This window comes from Suncus etruscus, chromosome 17, assembly GCF_024139225.1.
Source record: "Suncus etruscus isolate mSunEtr1 chromosome 17, mSunEtr1.pri.cur, whole genome shotgun sequence".
NCBI lineage: Eukaryota > Metazoa > Chordata > Mammalia > Eulipotyphla > Soricidae > Suncus > Suncus etruscus.
The window spans coordinates 72,410,196-72,429,615 of record NC_064864.1 but is presented as its reverse complement, the minus strand read 5'-3'; the positions used below and the strand labels follow the sequence as shown (position 1 = coordinate 72,429,615).

The 19,420-nt window shown below is 42.5% G+C and overlaps 1 protein-coding gene across 1 annotated transcript; it reads right to left on the bottom strand.

The window, feature by feature from the left end:
* Positions 1 to 10,184: 10,184 nt before the first annotated feature.
* On the bottom strand, positions 10,185 to 18,016 carry LOC126033572 (cytochrome P450 2E1). Its single transcript, XM_049790553.1, has 9 exons — positions 17,813 to 18,016; positions 16,591 to 16,750; positions 15,402 to 15,551; positions 15,001 to 15,161; positions 14,225 to 14,401; positions 13,142 to 13,283; positions 12,069 to 12,256; positions 11,461 to 11,602; positions 10,185 to 10,649 (listed from the first exon to the last, which is right to left on the bottom strand). Exons 1-9 carry the CDS (start codon positions 17,987 to 17,989, stop codon positions 10,465 to 10,467), a joined length of 1,482 nt encoding a protein of 493 aa, XP_049646510.1. The 5' UTR covers positions 17,990 to 18,016; the 3' UTR covers positions 10,185 to 10,464.
* Between the last annotated feature and the right edge of the window lie 1,404 nt (positions 18,017 to 19,420).

Here is a 19,420-nt window from a genome sequence, read left to right as displayed (position 1 = left end):
GTCTGTCTCTTGGTAATACTCGATGGAGTTTGGCATTAGACTTCCACCATGTGATATTTGCAGAACGTTAGATACCCAGTACCCCACAGGGTCCCCAAACCCTCCAGAAGTGTTGCCCTGAGAGCAGAGCCAGGAGGAACTTGCTGAGCACTGCTGACTGTGAACAAAAATCCTAAATAAAATTTTAAATGTCAGGACCAGAGTTGGTAGGAGGCTTGCTTTGCACACAACCAACCCAAGGTTAGTTTAGGTATCTTCATCTATCGTGGTCCTTAGGCTTTCCCCCTTTCTCTTCCGACACTAAGTGGGGGACACATGGGGTGAATGGCGGGCCGATGCAGCACTGGTGTATGTCGGGATATTATGTTGTGACATTCACTGTTATTTTTTTCTTATTGGTCTCCATTTCAAAAACCACACGGGGGCATATATATTTAAAATAAAATGGGAGGATGGACTCTCTGTTTGGGAAGAGACCAGTTCGGGTGGGGGTAACATATATTTTCAAAATAAAAATGAGAGGATGGACTCTCAGGCTGGGAAGAGGCCAGTACTCTTTATCTACTGGTTTACTCTCAGCGGCCTCTTGGCCTCTTTGGCTTCTTCCTTTCATTATGTAACTGTGGTTGCTACCATTATAGATTTCTGATTAGTTCCCATTAACGGTGACAATTGAATCCACTGTCTTAAGTTAGATTGTTTATTTTCCCCACTTTTTATCTTTTCTCCTCTTTGTGAACTGTTCAATAAGGTATTTTGGTGAAAGAGTCGCTTCCTATCTTTCCTTCCCTTTGTTATTTGTTAAATAAGGAAGTTTGTAGAAGTGTCCCTCCATTTAACATTTATATAAGAACCAAGTCAATTGGATTATTGGACTTGTTCTAGCATCCCCATAGGCACCAATCTCGCTGGGAACTGTTCAATAAGAAATTTTGGTGAAAGAGTCCCACAGTTTAATGCTTATGTTTGAACCAGGTCACGAGGATTGTTGGACTTGTTCTTGTAGCCCCCTTATGCGCTGATAATGCCAGGTGGCATTATTCCTTGTTTGCATGGGCACATTAAAATGGAAAATACTATACATACAAATAAGTTCTTGTCTAGTAGAGATGGGAACACACTAATCTTGTGGTGCAATGGAACCTTACAAACCCTGAACATTAATATGATGACCTGGCACAGGCCTCAGAGGTTTGGGCTTTTTCCAGTCAACCCTGAACCAGGGAAGCCATCTATGAAACATTCAACATTGTTTATGACATCACCTGGAAGCAATCCTCTACCGGGGAAAACCCTACTGCTGCTCTGACATCGATTTACTCAAAAGAGTCTTCCCTTAACACTGAGAAGATTTAAACAACAACAACAACTTGCGTACTGGACAGGGCTTTTTTCATTGCCCGTTAATTGTGAGTTGAAATTAGATGCCGCTCTGCACCATCCTGACTTCAATGCGGGATGTACAGATTCCAGGACCTTCAATGCAGAGGCGTGAGATCACAACAGAGACTGTGAAAGGTATAACTGTATGGGCACTGCAGACAATGACTGGGATGGGACAAACTGGTTTGCCTGGAGCCTAGAAATGGTCTTCTGTCAGGAAACTTCAGGGGTAGGGTCTCCTTGTACTTAAGCCAAAGTTTTTCTTTCCATGACCCCCATACTTTGGTGGGCTCATGCAAACAATAATTGCCACACTAACATGGTTTTTTGTTTTTGTTTTTTTTTTTGGGGGGGGCCACACCTGGCGGTGCTCAGGGGTTACTCCTGGCTGTCTGCTCAGAAATAGCTCCTGGCAGGCACGGGGGACCATATGGGACACCCGGATTTGAGCCAACCACCTTTGGTCCTGGATTGGCTGCTTGCAAGGCAAACAATGCTGTGCTATCTCTCCGGGCCCACTAACATGGTTTTTACAGTGCTCTTTTGACTCCAAACCTTTAAGAAACCACTAGTAAAAATATCTGGAACTGCAAAAAAAATTTATTTTTAGTTTAGGTACCTTTAGCACTATATATGATCTTGAGCACTTGTATGCAGAGCCAGGAGTAAGCCCTGAGCACTACCAGGGCTTCCCTCTACCTCAAAAAAATTATTTTTCCTTACTCAGGAGCTGGATTATGGGGCTAGAGAGAATAGTACAAGAGGCAGGACACTTTCTTGACATGGGCTGACTGAGTTCTGTCCCCCACAACACATGGTTCTCTAAGACCAACAGAAGTGATCCCTGAGCACACAGCCAGGGATGGTTGGAAGGGAAGGAGGGAGGGAAGAAGGAATCAAGGAAGGAATCCTAACAGTGAAGTAACAAGAAGATGAATTGTTCTTTGGATTCTCATTGACACAAAACTCAGACCTTGTTTTAAAGCAAAGCATGTTAGAAAATGTGAGGGGAATACCTGACGAGCATTTCTGAGGCAGGTTTCAAACCAATTAAGGACAAAATAGCAGTCAAGATCTGTGGTCCTGGGTTTAAATTGTAAATTAGATACAGATTCCTTCTCTAGAAAGTAGGAAGGGCAGTGACACAGTGGAGATGGAGAGAACCACACACAGGTTCACAGACCAATGGTTTCTGTTTCCAGGGGAGAAAGGAAGAACATGATTGGAGAGATATTCCTCAGTCAGTCAAATCTTGGGCATCATATTTTATACACAGGTTTTTTAGATATCCCTACCTGTGTTATAAATGAATTGGTAATACCTTGTTAAAATCACGTCTACATCTCACAAAAGTGAATGATAGTAGGAACCTCATTTAAAAATTTTATATTTCAGCTAAGTTCATGATTGGTACCATTAAGCTTTAGTCCACAGACAAGAAGTTTAGTCAAGAGTAGAAATCCTAATAACCTAGAAATGTGTGCCTATGCTTACTGGAAAATATTTAAAGCATTTTGGTTCTTACACAGACATGGAAGAAAGGCACATTTTATAAATACGCAAGTTAGAAACAAAAGGATCTATGCAACTTTCGTGGGAGTCCCCCGACCCGCGGGGGTGTGGAGATGAAAGTTGCTAGTTATTAGTGGGTTCACTCGAGCAGAACCGACCTGTAAAGAAGAACTAGAGAGATTAGTAAAAGAAGCCTTCAAGACAACACATGCTGTTCAAAAAGGGAAGTTTATTGTTGGGGGATCAGCTTTTAAGGGCTGAAACACGTCAGGGGTGTTACAAATTTTACACCAATCACAGTTACAAGCATTCATTAGCATAAATTGGGGCAGGTAGTAGGGAGGGGCAGAGGTAGACCTGAGCACGTTTTACTAAAAGGCATAAGATTCAAACAAAGTTTTTAATAATGTTTGCTAACACAAAGGCAAACTCTATATTTTTCTTTCTGGCTGGATATATTGGGCTGCTCTGAATTACTTTATTTTTGTCTATTTCCTTTGTTCTCAAGGCATGGGCCTTTTGGTCACGTGGGTGACCAGATTAGGAATTACTGAGGTGTCCTATGTCCCAGGTTTCATCAGCTAGGCTCCCCACAGTTCCCCCTTTACTGTAATAATAAAAGAAGAAGAGCGAAGTGGGTGGAGTCACCTGTCTTAGGTTATTTGGTGGGCTTCCAGTTCTGGACATGGCAACAAGAGACCAAATTAAAAGTTTTTGCGCGCAAAATATTAGGAATGCCATGTTTGCACCCAGACACTGGCACCAAACTATTCCCCGTCATGGGCATCTCCACAGCCAGGAGCAGAGCAAGCAGGGGCGTTTAGCCAGATACTCAAAACTCCTTAAAGCTCAGAGGTATATCCAAGGCTTCAAGTTCTTCGGGGTGCATTTAGGAGAGCCACTGATATTGGACCTATACTGAACATTAGGGCAATCTCAGTAACCGGATTTTTAACAAACTTGTGAGGCGACAGAATGCCTTGGGGCCAAAGGAAAAATTAGCAAAAAGCCAATGAAAGGACCGAATTAGGTAGCAGCTTAGACAGCCAGGATGAGGTAGAGGACCAATTTTTATATCAGGACTCATCTTAATCCCTCTGTCTATTTCTATCCTCTAGACTTTCCTCCACAAGTCCAATGCTATCTCTAGCTAAGCCAAGTTTATTTTAAAAAGCAACATTTTATTCTAAGGATGACACAAATTTCCCCCTCCCTCAAAAAAGGTTAATTTTAAACCACGGCAGTTTTTCTGCTCTAATACTGCTAGGGATTGAACAGTTAAGTAGTGTAAACTTTTTCTAAGTTTGTAAACATTTTTAACAACAGTTATGAGGCATTAACAGATTTTAGAGTATGAACCAATGAATAAATTTTTGTGCTTACACCAGTAACACCCAGGCCTTTCAATAAGGCTGGGGTGGAGGCAATGTTTGTTTTTATACTGCAGCGGGAGAGAGACAAAGTTATATTTAAGAGATAATAAGGCAATTTTTGATTTAACAGTTAATTTTGGCATTAAAACAACCAAAACACAGTAGTTCTAGGACTAAAGAAACAAATGTAAAACAATGGGGGAGATAAACCAGTGAAAACAGGCAAGAAACGTTGAATTGGGGGCAATTATGAACTGAAAGGAGAAATTAACGACAAGAATTTGATTACAATTTTAAATAGGGGGAATCATATTGGGTACCAAGGGGCAAAGTTCAAGTTCCACCACTAGTTTTAAAGTTAAGCCACGTTTTTGAAGCTTCATACCGCATTGCAGAAGGTTGGTGTAGTAGGTGAAGTAAGGCAGGTTAAGGCAGCAATTTAGGCCGGTGAGGTGGGTGAATAGCAGGTACCGAAGGCGTCTGGGCGGAGGCGTTGATTATGACAAGGATGAGCTGAGAAGAGGAGGGGGGTCCGGAGGACAGCATGGGCTGGAAGGGTGGGGAAGCAGGCAGAGTTCTGAAGAGCTTCGGCGCCATAAAAGGGGAAGGGAAGGAACCAGAGGTGTTGTCAACGTCTTGCAAGGGAGAGTCAAGTGTAGCAAACAAATTAATGAAGCCTTGGTGCGAAGGGGGTGGTTGGCGGCAGTGGGCATTAAGGACAGCCAGGCAGAGTACCAAATTCAGCATTGTTAAAGGTGGAGTCAGTCAGAAACAGGTCCGCAGGAATTGCAGCTAGCAGGTGGGGTGGCAGGCTTTTTTGAAGTGAATGAGGACAGGACTGCAGGAAGCTGTAGGAGGTCTATAAGAAAACAACTTGGCAGGAGGTAAAATGATTATTTTTGAATGCCACAGGAATGCCTTCTGACTTTTGCCAGACTTTAGCCTTAAAAAATTTTATAATTAATGATAGCCAATTGTTCAAAAACTTTTAACCTGAACTTAAATGATTTTTTTAAACTTATTAGTTATATTTTAAAGCTAGATGCTATTTTTTTTTTTTTTGCTGTTCAAAATTTATATTTTATAGGCCTTAAATTACACATAGCAGGAAAGTTGGGGATTGTAAAGTTCAGAAATTTTTCAGGGAAAAGTTATCCCGGATGGCCATTGAAAAATTTTGGATTTTACCATCCCCCACACTTTCTGCCATGCTGTTAGGACAAAGCTGGCTTAGCACAGGATTTTTTAGCAGGATTTTACAGTTAGTTAGATGACCAGACTAAGCCAGATAAAAAAAAATTAATTGAAATTTCAAAAATGGATAAGACTTTAAAAATTGTATTATTATGAAATGCAAAAATAACAAATAGACAAAACAAACAACACGAAACACAACATTGTGGCCACTTTCACACATAACACACACACATGAACAGACAAGAGGATTTATTTAAAACTTGCATTAGAAAAATTGACAAGCGCTTTTAAATATTTAGCCGGCATGTTTGTAAAAAAATTTTTTTAATGTAGCTGGAGTGGAACTTTGCTGAAAATAAATTTTAAGGTTTAGCTTTAACACAAAACATTTTTAAAACAATTCTAATTTGAAATTTAAAACATGAAGTAAAATGTTAGCAATTAAAAAAAAATTTTGTTAAGTGAAATGGTTAGGGGAGCACTGAAGAAGGAGTTTCCACTGTGAAGTATGATATTATTTGCTGAAAATGAACAGGTTTGTTATAAATTGGTTTCACAGTAGAATAGTAAGACAGCTGTAATAAAGTGTTAAAATTTTTATGATTAAACACGAGAGCATGAACTATGATTATTAAAGGTATAAAAAACTGACCTTAAAAAATAACTGTTTTTACTTTGAAGACTTTAAGTGAATAATTTGTAAAAAATATTAGATACCAAATTAACAAAATGTTTAGACATTATAAAATATAGTTAAAGACATTTGATGCATTTTTACACCTAGAACTTAAGACCAAAATTATATTTGATACTAGTTAATTTGCTTTTATAATATTACTTATAAAATTAAATATATATATATTTTTATTAATACTAGATTTTTTTACTTTGACACAAATGTACAGATTTGTATAATGTGCTGACCTTTTGAATACACTTAAAAGGATAGTTGTTGTAATGCAAAGGTAAAGAACAATTTCTTTAGCACAAAATTAAAACTAAGGGTATTATGAAGCACACCTGGGTGTTAACTGCAATAAAATTAACTATATTATTTAAAAAGGTTAACCACATTATTTTTAACATTTTTTTTAAATACCTTAAGAATTAAAATAAATTTTCTAATAGAAATATAAAAAGACTCAGATTTTAATACCTGTGTGTACATTTAAATTTTTAAAACACCAAAAGGTTTTATGAATGGGGCGCTCTGGGGAGCTTTGGATCTGGGGCTGCTGCCTCGACATCCTCAGCCGGAGGGGCTGTGGGAGCTCCAGCAGCGAGCTAGAGCTAGCGGGGGGAGGGGTGTCCGCCCTGCTAGCTGATCGCTAAAACGGCAGCTGGCCAGGAGGGCAGGGGGGGAGAGCAAGGTTGTTGCCGAGTCTGCGTCCGGGGAGCTGAGGCGACAGCTCGAAGGGAGGGGTAAACGCTGGTAGAGAGAGAGCACATTTCTTTGAGTTTCCTTTGGAGAGATTGGGAGCCGGCACTGGAGGCCATTATTAAGTTTTCCCGTGCATTTTTCACAATCTGCAAGCTCTTAGGGTTAAGATTTGAGTTAACAATAATGCTTTTGAGCAGATCCAAAAATTTTAACAAGTTTCTTTAACTTTTAACCTTCCTACTTCTTAGTTCCTCTTGTATATAATAATTTTCGCCCCTTTACTCGGGCTGGTCCCCATCTTTACTCTGGGACTGTAATGGGGTGGCGGTTTTTACCTAGGCATTAGACTAACTAAATTACGTTGCTTTAATTTATTTTACCTGACGTAATTCAGCTCCGGACTCGTCGCACTCTGCCACCCGATCAGATTCTGTAACTCGAGCCCCACGTTGGGCGCCACTCTGCAACTTTCGTGGGAGTCCCCCGACCCGCGGGGGTGTGGAGATGAAAGTTGCTAGTTATTAGTGGGTTCACTCGAGCAGAACCGACCTGTAAAGAAGAACTAGAGAGATTAGTAAAAGAAGCCTTCAAGACAACACATGCTGTTCAAAAAGGGAAGTTTATTGTTGGGGGATCAGCTTTTAAGGGCTGAAACACGTCAGGGGTGTTACAAATTTTACACCAATCACAGTTACAAGCATTCATTAGCATAAATTGGGGCAGGTAGTAGGGAGGGGCAGAGGTAGACCTGAGCACGTTTTACTAAAAGGCATAAGATTCAAACAAAGTTTTTAATAATGTTTGCTAACACAAAGGCAAACTCTATATTTTTCTTTCTGGCTGGATATATTGGGCTGCTCTGAATTACTTTATTTTTGTCTATTTCCTTTGTTCTCAAGGCATGGGCCTTTTGGTCACGTGGGTGACCAGATTAGGAATTACTGAGGTGTCCTATGTCCCAGGTTTCATCAGCTAGGCTCCCCACAGATCTACTCATAAGTTATGGAATAGCTAAATGAATAGGTTTGCTGTACACATATTAATATCTAAAATTCAGCTAAGGATATAGGACCTAAATGACAATGCTTCGGATTCTTTATTTTACCAAATTATATATTTTAGCAATAGCATTAAAGTAAAGATATGCATCAGGTCAGAATAAGCATCTGAACCAAAAAAAGTGACTCTGAAAAACAGTTCTCTGCAGGCACATAGGAGAAAATGCTCTCATTAGTGGATTAACCATGTGAACACAGATAATTCAGAACCAGGGGTCCCCGGTGGGGTGGAGTGGGAAGTTTATATGACCCACTAATGGTGTGGGCATCCTCTTGCTACTAATTAGATCAGAGTCCTCCACAGTTTCACCTAGTCTAGAAGAAATTTTGCCAGTGCTAAATGTCAGTTTTACTAGTTCAAGTCATACCCAATCTCCTGTTATTCCATGTTTGTCGTGCCCCTTTTAAGAAACTTTGCCTTGGGCCCGGAGAGATAGCACAGTGGTGTTTGCCTTGCAAGCAGCTGATCCAGGACCAAAGGTGGTTGGTTCAAATCCCGGTGTCCCATATGGTCCCCCGTGCCTGCCAGGAGCTATTTCTGAGCAGACAGCCAGGAGTCACCCCTGAGCACCGCCGGGTGTGGCCCAAAAGCCAAAAAAAAAAAAAAGAAAAAAGAAACTTTGCCTTGCCGTTACATATCTTTACTCCAGTAAAGCAGTTCATTCAGGGCAGTAGCAGATCTGCTAGAAATGAAGAAATTGCAAAAACATCTAATGTATTTTTATAATATCACAAAAGTTAGGAATTAATAAGATGTATGTGATCTTTCAAACTATTGAAAAGTTCATCTTTATTTGAGGCCTTTAAAGAACATACCCAGAAGTGCTCAATAGTTACTCCAAGATCTCTGCTCAGTGGTTACTCCTCAGAGTGGCAGTGTTCAAGAAACCATAGGGTGTGTCAGAAATCAACCCTGAATGGCAATGTGCAAGGCGGGGACCTTGACAGCTGCACTACCCAGCCCCGAGTTTTAGAAAACATAAATATGTATACATAAATTATGTTTGTAAATTAAAAACTCATTATTGAGACCATAATGATACTGTTATTGATATCAGTAATGAATTTCAAGACCAAATTAAACTCTACACAATACCCTATTTTTGCCCACTGAGATAACAGGAACTAAGTGCAATTTAAGTAAAAAAAAATAAAATAAAGTACAGATCTTATACACAAGTTGACTTTAAAGTTTACTTTAAAGTGACTATAAAAATGCAAAGGACCAGATGTATTCACCTTACTGAAATTTTTAAAGATGGGACAATGCCCATAGGATGCAGTAATATTTAACAAAACTATGATGAGTAAGACCTTTAATGTATAAAAGGGAGAAAAATGGCACCAATAGCCTAGGAAGAGCCCTGTGTCTATGTCCTTGTTGATGAATGACTATCACTCCCACACACCCTCAGGAGAAATAGTTTAATTAATGGTGAGAACAATATTACACTGATGTGAACTGCCAATTTCTGGAGAGCAATATTATAAGGTGGCAGTATTCTCTATTGTCACTCACTGCTATTAGTGTTATATTATTCTCTGCTACCCAGGATGTAAACATTGGTTTTCAGTTATTCCCCACAGCAGATGAGACTGGAGTGGAAGAAATTGAGCAAACAAAGATTTCACATCATCTACATCTAATCCCAGGAACCTAAAACTACTGCACTACTTTTTACATCAGAGATTCCCAAACTGATTTGGCCTACCACTCCATTTTCAGGGGGAAATATTACTCGGAACCTGTAGATATAGTTGGTAAAGTCAGATCCCGGATGAGTAGAATGCTTACAAAAAACATCCTTAAGCTGCATAGGAGATGGGAGGAAAATAAGTAACTTTATTTTATGTAGAATGGGATATATGTGTTTCAGCCAAACAAGTTAGGGAGAAATAGGATTTGAGTTTTGTGTTTAGGAAATTAAAATGGGGGTGTTGTTTAGGAAATTAGGGAAATCAGGGCGTGTGCTCTGTGTTTACACAGGGTGTGTGCTCCATGTGTTTAGCTACAAGAACCCTGGAAATCAACCTTGTTTAAGTAAACAAGGCAACATCCCAACTGCACCCAGAGCTACTATTGACACCCCCCACTTGTTCCAGTGACCACCAGGGGACAGCACTAGACTATATTAACTGCCAGGCTGAGTGCCAAAGACTGCTTGGTGCTGCCCCATTCAACCCTCCTCTAAGCAGACAGCTTTCTATCAGGGCTTCCTCACAAACTTAGAAACTGAACACACCGAGATCTTGAGGTGAAGAAGCGGATGGTCCACAGGGTACAGAAAGAAATTCCTCTTCCGTTGCATAAGATTAAGATTTAGCTCATTGACCTTGTTACAGATTCCCCTAACTGTCACTTTCCACATAACCATCCCCATGCACATGGTTATTCACAATTCACATTTTAATGTCGAGATAATAACTTCCTGACTGCCTTTGCTGGAGGTTGGATGGGTCTTTTTGGTCTCACTGGGGGATGCTGGGGAATAGGAAGACTCCAGGCCTGCATCTCAGAGCCTTGGGGGAGGAAGGATCTTAGAGAAAATGTGCTTGATAATCATGAACGGGGAATGACACAGAGTTTGTAGTGGGGTGGGATTTTTCCAAACCCAATCGCGATGGGGCTGAGATCAATGTTCTTGGGGTCCACAAGAGACTTCAGGTTAAAGTGCTGCAAAATGGCAGACAAAAACAGGAAGAGTTCCATGCGAGCCAGGCCTTCTCCAACACACACCCTCTTCCCTGGAAGTGAAGACAGCAGTACTGATAAGACACCGAGGCATTTCAGGAAGCAACACTGTTAGCAGTGGGAGAGCAATTGTGAAATATGTGCAATTGTCACACTTCTGTAGAACTCCCCTCTGTCCTCTGAAAAGGACATGGAACAAACATATGTCTTGGATTACAGACTGTTCACATTTTTCTGCATTATTCTCACTGGATAATAATGCGATGCTTTCAGGGACAGCCTGTACAGCCATCAGGACTCCCCTATATAAACCAACCTGTGTGAGGCAAGATAATGGTCTCTGCCCAGGCCTCACCCTAATGTTCTAGAGGAAAGAATCAGGAACTTGACTGAAAACAACACTCTCTAAAGTTGGATTTTAGAGCCCTCATCTAAGTTGTGTGATCTTTCCTCATGTTACACCCTGGGAAAAAGACACAGTGAGCACATGATGGGGGCACGGAGTCACACATAGTCCAAAGAAGATTACAGGATGCTATGCTGAGTCCAGGTGACCTAAAGTTAGATTTCATTTAGTGATACTTGCTTAAAATCATGGAAGGAGACTGGCAACAGTTTTGAAATATTTTTCACCAAGTTCTATTAAGATATTAAGAAAGCTAGCACTGAATAAAACATATACTACATGGAAGATGCAGTGTATGCTTAGCGCTTCTGTTAAAGATATATCATTTAACCTCTCTGAAAAGGAAAGATTGCCAGTGAGTTGTGTTGCAAACATAAACATAAGACCTAGTGATAGTCTAGGATCACAGAAGAGAGGAGAAAGTAGAGAGGAGGAAGATGCTATGCCTCAAATCTCACCTGCAGAAAAAGCTTTGAAATGATCACTGTACTTGAACTTCCCATCCGCATTAAGAAAGTGCTCTGGCTTAAACTTCTCTGGCTCAGGGAATTCTTGCTTGTCATACAAGAGAGAGTCCAATGTTGGTATTAACACTGTGCCCTAGAAAGAACAAGAGTGGTCTTGGTCAGTCCAATTAAGAAAACATGGATTTTTATCTAGAAGTCCCCTTTGAGGGGAGTTATTTTGAAATTTACGTCATAGGGGCAGCATATTTTGATATGGCATATTTCAGTATATTTAGAAGTTTGCTTAAGTACTAGATGGAAAGAAGTGAGAGGTCAGATCTGAATATCAATCAGAGCCCCAAACTTTTCAAAGGGTTCATTCTAAGGTTGAATGGCATTGCTGTTTCTTTCTGGGTTTATAGTAAACCATATTCTTAGGCACTATCTGGGGTGTCTTTTCCTAATTTCCTCCCACTCTATAATCCCCAGCCTCATGTCAGAGTACTGGGGAAGTATCCCATAAACATCACTCAGATGCCATCCTCTCTCTGTTCCTGGGAGATTTGCTGCTATGTCAATAAGGTGGTGTTTGAGGCATGCATTCCAGGCCCACATCTGACCTTGGGGATGACATAACCTCTGAATACTGTATCACGGGTTGCTTCATGGGGTAGGTTTGAAGGCACAAGGTCAATGAATCGCTGAATTTCATGCACCACAGCATCCATGTATGGCATCTCTAGCCTGTCCTTCACAGCAGGTATTCTGTTTGGTCCAATCACCCTGTCAATTTCTTCATGAAGTTTCTCTGTCAATGTATGAATAAATATAAATAATTTACTTCAAACTGGTTCAATGTTCACCTATTCATTTATTCATCCATTTGTCCTTTCATCCATACAGAATCCATCCATTCATCCATCTCTCTATCCTCCCATCCTCCCACCCATTCCTTTATCCATCCACCCACATAATGCCTATTTATCCATCTACACATCCCTATACTCACCCATTGTTTTTGAACCAACCGCTCATTTATTTATGTATTCACCTACTCATTAATTAACCGATTCAGTCATCCACCCAATCACCCACTCTACCATCAATCCTACATCATCCACCCTCCCAACCATCCAGTCATCTTACCAGAAAAAGCAGGTGAGGCTCAGGTGATGCAGAGCCGTGAGGGACTGCCTAGCTCTGCACTCAGTGAAAGGTGGGGCTCCTGGGCATACTAGCCCCAGGTAGCTGCACCTTGCACTTCCTCTCCCTTTGGGGATTGGTGCTAACATGTACTTGGATTCACAACTTGTGCAAATATAGATTCAGAAGCCATGCTTTCCCCTCTTCCAGGGAACCTAGCCTAGCCCAGGGGCTAGGGATCAAACTCTGATCACAGACATTTCATGAAAGTGGATCTTGGAATGCTCCTTCCTGAACTTTTTCCTATTCATATATGATTCCCTAGGAAGGTCTCACCCTTCCCCACCCCTCTGTTCACTGACTTGAAAACCAGATCTCATTCAAGGGCATATGGAAAATACTTTTCCTAGCAAATACAAGTTGCATTGTGGATCAGAGTGTAGATGACTAGCAAAAGAATTAATGTAGATGGAAAGTTTAACTTCAAGGCCCAGGGTGACTGTGTAGGTGGTCAGACACAACACTGGCTTCTTTGCCTGTTTCAGCACACCTTCAATCTCTGGGTATTTCATGAGAATCAGAAGACCATATCTCAGAGTGGTGCTGGTGGTCTCTGTCCCCGCAAAGAACAGGTCAGCAACAGTCACGGCAATGCTGTCCAAGTTGTACCCAGGCTCTTCACCATCTTTTACCTGAACATGTTAGAAACAGACAGGCTCAAGATGGGGTTGTCTTCAGGATGCTTGTCTCTCTTGGCAACCTGCTAGCCTCACAAGGAAGAGGGGGGCAGGTCTGGACAAAGCTGTCACACTGAAACAAACCCACCTAGTAGAACCTATGTTTCCAGAACACTAGGTCTGGCAGGATGGGCCTCATCAGGTGTGGTTCTGTGCTTCATTAACAGTACCAGGGACCATATTAAAAATAAGGTCTTCCCCAACAGGATCCCCAAAACTCTGCAACAGAGCTAGTATTGGCCCTTTGCTAACATGGGAGCTTATTACTGCTTTCATCTACCCTGTAGATGGAGATTCCAGAGGCAGAGAAATCACTGAGATGCTGTGATGCTCAGAGGGGCTTTGAGGCACCCAACTGATCAAGGCTAGTTTTCCAGGGAAGCTGGGTGTGACATTCACTCTCACCTGGTATCAGAAGGAACTTTGTCAACAACCTGCACAAGGAGTCCTAAAGGACTCCTAAACAAATGATACTGGGTAGTTCTGGAACTCCTTGAAGTTGCACACAATTTGGGACATGTGTGTCAACGAGGAACACTGAGGCTCTCCTGGGTGAGAGTTGCTTGTTGAGAAGTTGGCCCAGAAGAAATTGATGTGAGGAACCCATCAACCTCTAAGTCCTGAGGCACCTGAGGCCTAATTGCTTCCCCAAGAAAGGCCATCTTGCTGTCTGACACAGTTGTTCAGATAGTTCAGGGAGTTAGAAAGATTGACCATGAGAGGCAGCAACACATAGTAGCCACATTAAAACCAAAACTCAGAGCATGCAAAAGTACCCACTGTAGGCAGTTGGTGCATAGAGAAATGTGATCCAGCACATACTCCTTCCTCGAGAAAACACATCTCATAACCCCTCAGCTTTGCCCCGTGTCTGAACCCAGTGAAGTGTAAGGTACCTTCTCCATTTCTGTAAGCAGGCAGTCTGTGAAGTCTCGGAAGCAGTTGGGGTCCAGCGATTTGTGGTGCTCCTTCACTCTTTCTAGTACATACTCTTTTATTTCATACACATTTCCTATGACTTTTCTGTGACTTCCAGGTAGGTAACGTAGATAGCTTGAAAAATTATTATAGACCTAGAGAGGAAGATATCATCTTCATATCTGTCTATATATTCCTTATATTGAATACAGTACAATTTGTATTCTGGGTTAATCACTTCTCCAACCCACTTCTATACTCTTTGGGGTTCTTTAGGGATCTTTCTGCGTTGTTTTGTTCGTTTTTGGGTGGCACCTGGTAGTGCTCAGAGTTTAACCCTGCTTCTGGGCTCAATAGTCACTTCTATGGGCACAGGGAACAATATGGGATGTTGAGATCAAAACCAGGTCAATCGTCTGCAAAGAAAGTACCCTACCCACTATGCTACCTCTCAAGCCCATGCTAGACTCTTTGGCCTATACTATTTTTTTTATCTCAGTCCACTAGTTCCACTAGGTACTGAATGCTCTGTGGTGGGAGAACACACAGAAGAGGCATCAAGTATCAACAGATGTCAATTTTGAAGGATAATGTGTAAGGGATAGCCAGGGGAAGTATATAGGCCTGTGTATATGTGGGAAGGGACCTCCAGACAAATATGGCAGTGGCCACCTGTTCTTTGGATGTAATAGGCTCTCTGCTCTGCCAAAGAAAGATAAGTAGGGCCAATGGGGAAGGAGGCAGGGGGCTTCACCTGGAGCCAGGGCGTACTGAGGAGGTAGAAGTTCTCATTAAACAAGGCCATCATTCTTTGGCAGGTCTTATCATCATAATCAAAATGCTTGCGGAAGAGGATGTCAGCTATGACATTGCAGGGGGCACAGCCGATGACAAATGTGGGGTCAAAGGGCTGACCTGAAAAACATACATGAGCATTTACACAGAGTATGGGAGGGGCTTGTGAAGACCTCCTATTGCCTTCTCCTCAGAGCCTCTGACAATCATGAAGCTCACAGAGGACACTGCGCCTCTGTGGATGTCCTTTTTCAGATATTGAGAGCTAGCATCCTCCCTGTGAGGGCATGGCTCAGCGACTGGGACCAGGCTGACCCCCAATCATCTGCTCCAGAACTGTGCACAGGCAGCCATATGTACCGTTGGTCTTGCGGAGTGCCTCCAGAAGGAAGGGAGCCTCCCTCTGGATCCTCTGCTCGTTGCCCTGCTTGCCCATGCCATAGTCACGTAGGGTGCTCAGGGCAAATCGCCGGGTGTCCTTCCAGGTAGGCCCATTATTGAAAATGATTCCTAATGAGAGGGAAGAACAGAGGAGAAAGGTAGGGTGAGAATTGCCTGGAGCTCCTAGAAATGGGACTCCAAAACCCCAAGAACAATAGGCTGCCATGACTGAGAACCAGTGCCTCTAACAGGGTTGATGAAGGCATATTGAGCTTGAAGCCTCCAGTCTGGTTTTCTTCTGGAGTGAAAGAGGTGGTCACCACACAGCAATTCCCTTTCCTTTCTTGCTCATTTCAAACTCCACTGGACCAATCCCAGAAAAGCTTCCTACCCGCTCCTTTCTTGTTGAGTTTTCACCCTCCTGCCACAAAGGCCTCAGTACTCAATACTCAGCCTATGGCGACACTAGCATAGACCACGTGGCTCTGCTCATCTAAAAGGGCAGAGGAGATGGGTGGGGATGGGGAGCAGATGGGGAGTTTCAAGTCTACCCTGAGGGAAACACCATATAGATGGGGCCTTGGGGCGTGAGGACATGAGGACCCAAAGGCCAGATTAAGGTCAGGGATCTGGACACATTCAGGTAGTCTAAGAAGAGTTAATCTGAGACCCTAGTTCAAAAGCATTTTCTGGATCAGCTAAACCTGGGGATGTGAAGGCAAGGGTGCTGACGAAAGAGAGGAAAGAATGGAGGGTCAGGACCAGGTGGGAATATAGCCTCAGTGAGGGCTGACCAGCAACTCCTCAGGGTCAAGAATAGCCTCAGGGGACATTAGAGGTCCTCCACCAAACCAGATTGCAGCTGAGCAGAGTCCTGCAGGCAGCAAAAACCAGTTGCTTTCAGTGCTCAAGTACTGAGGAAACTTCAGTGCAAGGGGCTCAGGAGGAAAGGGCTCCAGTGAGAGCAGGAGGAAATGTCTCCCATCGGACTCTATCAATGTGTCTGGTTGTGGGGTACTAGCTCCTGGGCTCACAGGGTTTCTGCATCTCAGGGTGCTGGTATTGTAGGGGTCATGTGGTAGATGCCCACCCATCGCTGCTCCTGTTGAGGGGCTCAGCCCTCTCTTTTCCATTTCAGGACCAAGCTCACCCATCTTGGGATGCTCACCTCTGTCCTTGTGTGCCTCAAAGGCGAACAACTCTCCTCTGCCAGAAAACTCGTTCTTGTAGCTGAGCAAAACTTCCCTCACAGCCTTGTAGCCATGCAGGACCACCGCACGGCGGGGACCCAGGTACACAGTAAACACGGGCCCATAGCGCTGTGCAAGCTGCAGTACAGAAAAGCAGTGGATGAGACCATAGGCTGCTCCTTAAACTGACCCAAATAAAAGCTCAATTGAATGAGATGACCCTCTACTCAGAAACTTTCTTCTGCAGGGGAAAGTGCACCCCTGGAAAATTGTCTGGGCTCCTCTAATTTCTAGATCTTCTCAACCACCAATTCTCCCCTCCACACACACACCATCAATATCAGGGGCAATCTTTACATACCCTCTCTGAGTCCCTTTTGTCCATGACCGCCCTATCACTCCACACATTGCTTTGGTCTCAGTCAAGGCTCAGACTTGGAGCTCCACAGGCAGAAACTAGCAGTGTACTCACAAACTCTGTTAATAACCCTTTGGCACATTTTCCAGCCTGCTATCCCAACGGACATGTTTTTTGTTGTTGTTGTTGTTGTTTTGGTTTTTGGGTCACACCTGGCAGCGCTCAGGGGTTACTCCTGGCTCTAAGCTCAGAAATCGCTCCTGGCAGGTTCGGGGGACCATATGGGATGCAGGGATTCGAACCACCATCCTTCTGCATGAAAGGCAAACACCCTACCTCCATGCTAAAATCTCCGGCCCCATGGACATGTTTTTATTAACTCACTAAATTTCACCTTTTGAGCTCATTCCCTGTAGGAGAAACCAGCACTGCCTTACACCACTTTTCATCCTGTTCTTTGGAATCTTAGCACAAAGAGCTCCTAGTACAGTACAGTATAGTATATACATATATATGTGTATGTATAATATAACATATACATAAACAGTATGTATCATATAACTTTATATTATACTGTGGCAGCATCAAAATACCAGTCTCAGTAACCTCTTCCAACCCACCCAAAGTTGAGGGGTAGAGGGGAAGCCATGACAAGAATTCTTTCAAGCAGCCCATGTGGGGGGTACACCCACAGTATTTGGACTGTCACTCAAGACCCTGCTGTTAATCAGCCAGTACATAAAAGGTTCCTGGCACTGAAGAATGTCCCTGAAAACTGAGTTAAATGAACCTGCTACAATTAATTCCTAAAGTCTTCTCTCAGTGGCCAATATTTCTCTTACCCTGCTGAAAGATTGGGGGATATTCTTGAGATCCAGCTGTAAAATGTTCCCTAGGATGGGTAGTGGGAAAGGGCCAGGGGGTAGCTTCCAGCTACTGTAGATCTGCTTCCAGATGTGGACAAGCAGCAGTGTAGCAATCCATATCAGCAGGGCGACAGTGATGCCTAGAGTGGCCATGGTGCTGAAGAGTTGGTGTATTGTAGAAAGGGGAACTTTTATAAAGCATATTTGAGAGGAGGGTGATCAGCCAACCAATGATGCCTCTTTCTTCCAGGGCCCAATTCCTAGTTTATTATTAGCTGATGTTGGTCCGCATTTCAAAGACTTGTTCCTATAGCAGCTGCCTCTCAGAAGTTCCATTCAAACGCTCTCTGGTGATGCCTGGGCTGTGACAACACTAGGGTCACTGGAACCTGTCACCAATGGCAATAAACACAGCACCAGAGAAACTCCACCCATGGCCAGAGAGCCAGGTCAGGGTTGCCTTCCATTTGATATTGGCTGGAGATTCCTGTTAAGTTGCCCATGTCTGTTTAGGGCAGGATTCTCTACATAGCAACACCAGCTTGTGCTTACTCTCACTTCTTATATCTGAGTGTATTTATCTAAGCTTTCCCCACTGTACACTCACAAAAATTACAGAGTTTGTGAGGGCCAGAGAGGGAAAGGCAACATTAGATGCTATTCTGCTTTATTAAATCAACTACAAATTCATTGGAAGAAAGAAAAGTAAAGAAAATGAGTTGTCCAGCTTTTAAAAAGTTCATCTCTTGATTATAAAAAGTTATATTTTCACTGTAAATAGTAAGGAGAGGGGCTGGGATGAATTCCAGTGGGGAAGGCATTTGCCTTGCACATGATCTACTCAGTGTCAATCCCCAGAATCTTGTATGGTCCCCCTCACTTGTCAAGAGTGATCCCTGAGAGCAGAGCTAGGAATAAGCACTGAGCACCAAAACAAGCTGTGGTCTCTGAACAATTAATCAATATCAGATGAGTAAAGGAAAGTTATTCTTTAGAATCATTTTTTGAAAATCTTTTTAAAAACTGTATTGGCAGATGAATGTATCATGAGGATATATTCAAAGGAAGACAATACAGTTATAAGAATGATACATTCATGAAATTCATTGCAACATGGGTGGAACTGGAAGATATCATGTTAAAAAAAAGTACACCAGAAGAAGTATAAACACAGAATGATGTCACTTATATGTGACATTTAGAACAACTGGATGGAAGAATGCAATGGTTTCAAGGGTAAATACCTACCTAGATTACTGTTGGCCACCAAGAATAGGAAGTAAAAGAATAGAAATAGAATGGAGAGGAGGGAGAGAAAAACAGGTGATAAATAACAGGGGGTATATGGGCGAAGGGAATTTAGGTGCATTCATGGTATTAAAGAATGATAGAGGGACCGGAGCAGTTGCACAGTGGTAGGGCATTTGCCTTGCACGTGCTAACCTAGGACAGATTGCAGTTCAACCCCCCAGCATTCCAGATGGTCCTCCAAGCCAGGAACAATTTCTGAGCACATAGCCAGGAGTAACCCTGAGTGTCCCTGGGTGTGACCCAAAAACAAAAACAAAAACAAAAAAAAAGAAT

Coding starts and splice junctions, on each gene's coding strand:
- LOC126033572 (XM_049790553.1), bottom strand. CDS start 17,989: ATGGCCACTCTAGGCATCACTGTCGCCCTGCTGATATGGATTGCTACA. Junction 12,257..13,141: donor GAAATACCCAGAGATTGAAG/GTGTGCTGAAAC, acceptor ATACATTGACAG/AGAAACTTCATGAAGAAATT. Junction 11,603..12,068: donor GAGGTTATGTCATCCCCAAG/GTCAGATGTGGG, acceptor TGTTCTTTCTAG/GGCACAGTGTTAATACCAAC.